Here is a 901-nt window from a genome sequence, read left to right on the forward strand (position 1 = left end):
CCCATAGCAGAAGCCAACAATTCACTACCATGTTTATATTTTCATTCAAGATAAAGTTTGTAGATTTTCCTATTGATTTATCACCAAAAAGGAACAAATCTGTGCCATATCTTGTTTGAATTTTCTTGATGGAGGAGGTTTGCAGGCCTTTGCTAAAAGTTCTTATTTGAACCCTTTAAATGCTGTTGACTCGAAACCGTGCTATGGCTGTAGTGGGCTGAGTTGCAGAAAGCACTGCATGATGACATACCCTGCACCCTTGGCTTGTTGGATGGAGCTTATCTTTTTCTAATATTAGGAACTTCATTTGTTTTCTATGAGATACATGTACCTAAAATGAAGGAAACATTCAAATTTCTAAAACTTGTTGATATAAGCTACAGTTATAAGTTAATGAATGTGCAAGTGAGAAAGCTGCCAGTGTGTACTAGCAATTGCCACTAGTCAGTTATTCTGATGCTGCAATTATGGGGTTAAGCCTCATTATATAGTTAGACAAGGTTTGTTTTCTTTTGTAATAATTCTTGTGATGCTCCATACTAATGTATACCCTTCTCTTTCAGTTTCTCTAACCCAAACCAAGAAGAAGGGTTTGGAAATGAAGCAGAACTTAGTTGAAGAAATCAGAAATTCTCTGGACAACTATGACCACATCTACATCTTCTCAGCGCATCACATCAGAACGAACAAACTAAAAGATATGCGTTTAGAATGGGGACAGAGCAGGTTTCGTATTTTTTTGTTATTTCTCTTTTTATAATGGTATAGGAAACGAGGCAAAAGAGAGTGTCTCAGCCTTTTTTTTTGTTTGATGGGCCACAGCTGAGAAGTTTAGGATTTGAGTCAACAGAAAAAATACTAAAAAAATTTTTTGAAGATAAAATATAATGCATATACTTAA

General features: G+C 35.3%; 1 protein-coding gene across 1 annotated transcript in view; it reads left to right on the plus strand.

Moving 5' to 3' along the window:
• LOC119587056 (mRNA turnover protein 4 homolog) overlaps positions 1-901 on the plus strand; it is a gene marked incomplete at its 3' end in the record, with an annotated part of 16331 nt that overhangs the window by 2420 nt on the left and 13010 nt on the right. The window contains 1 exon segment of the mRNA XM_037935803.1: positions 564-726. Coding sequence (XP_037791731.1) covers positions 564-726 — 163 coding nt within the window.

This window comes from Penaeus monodon, chromosome 22 (genome assembly GCF_015228065.2).
Source record: "Penaeus monodon isolate SGIC_2016 chromosome 22, NSTDA_Pmon_1, whole genome shotgun sequence".
Taxonomy (NCBI): Eukaryota; Metazoa; Arthropoda; class Malacostraca; order Decapoda; family Penaeidae; genus Penaeus; species Penaeus monodon.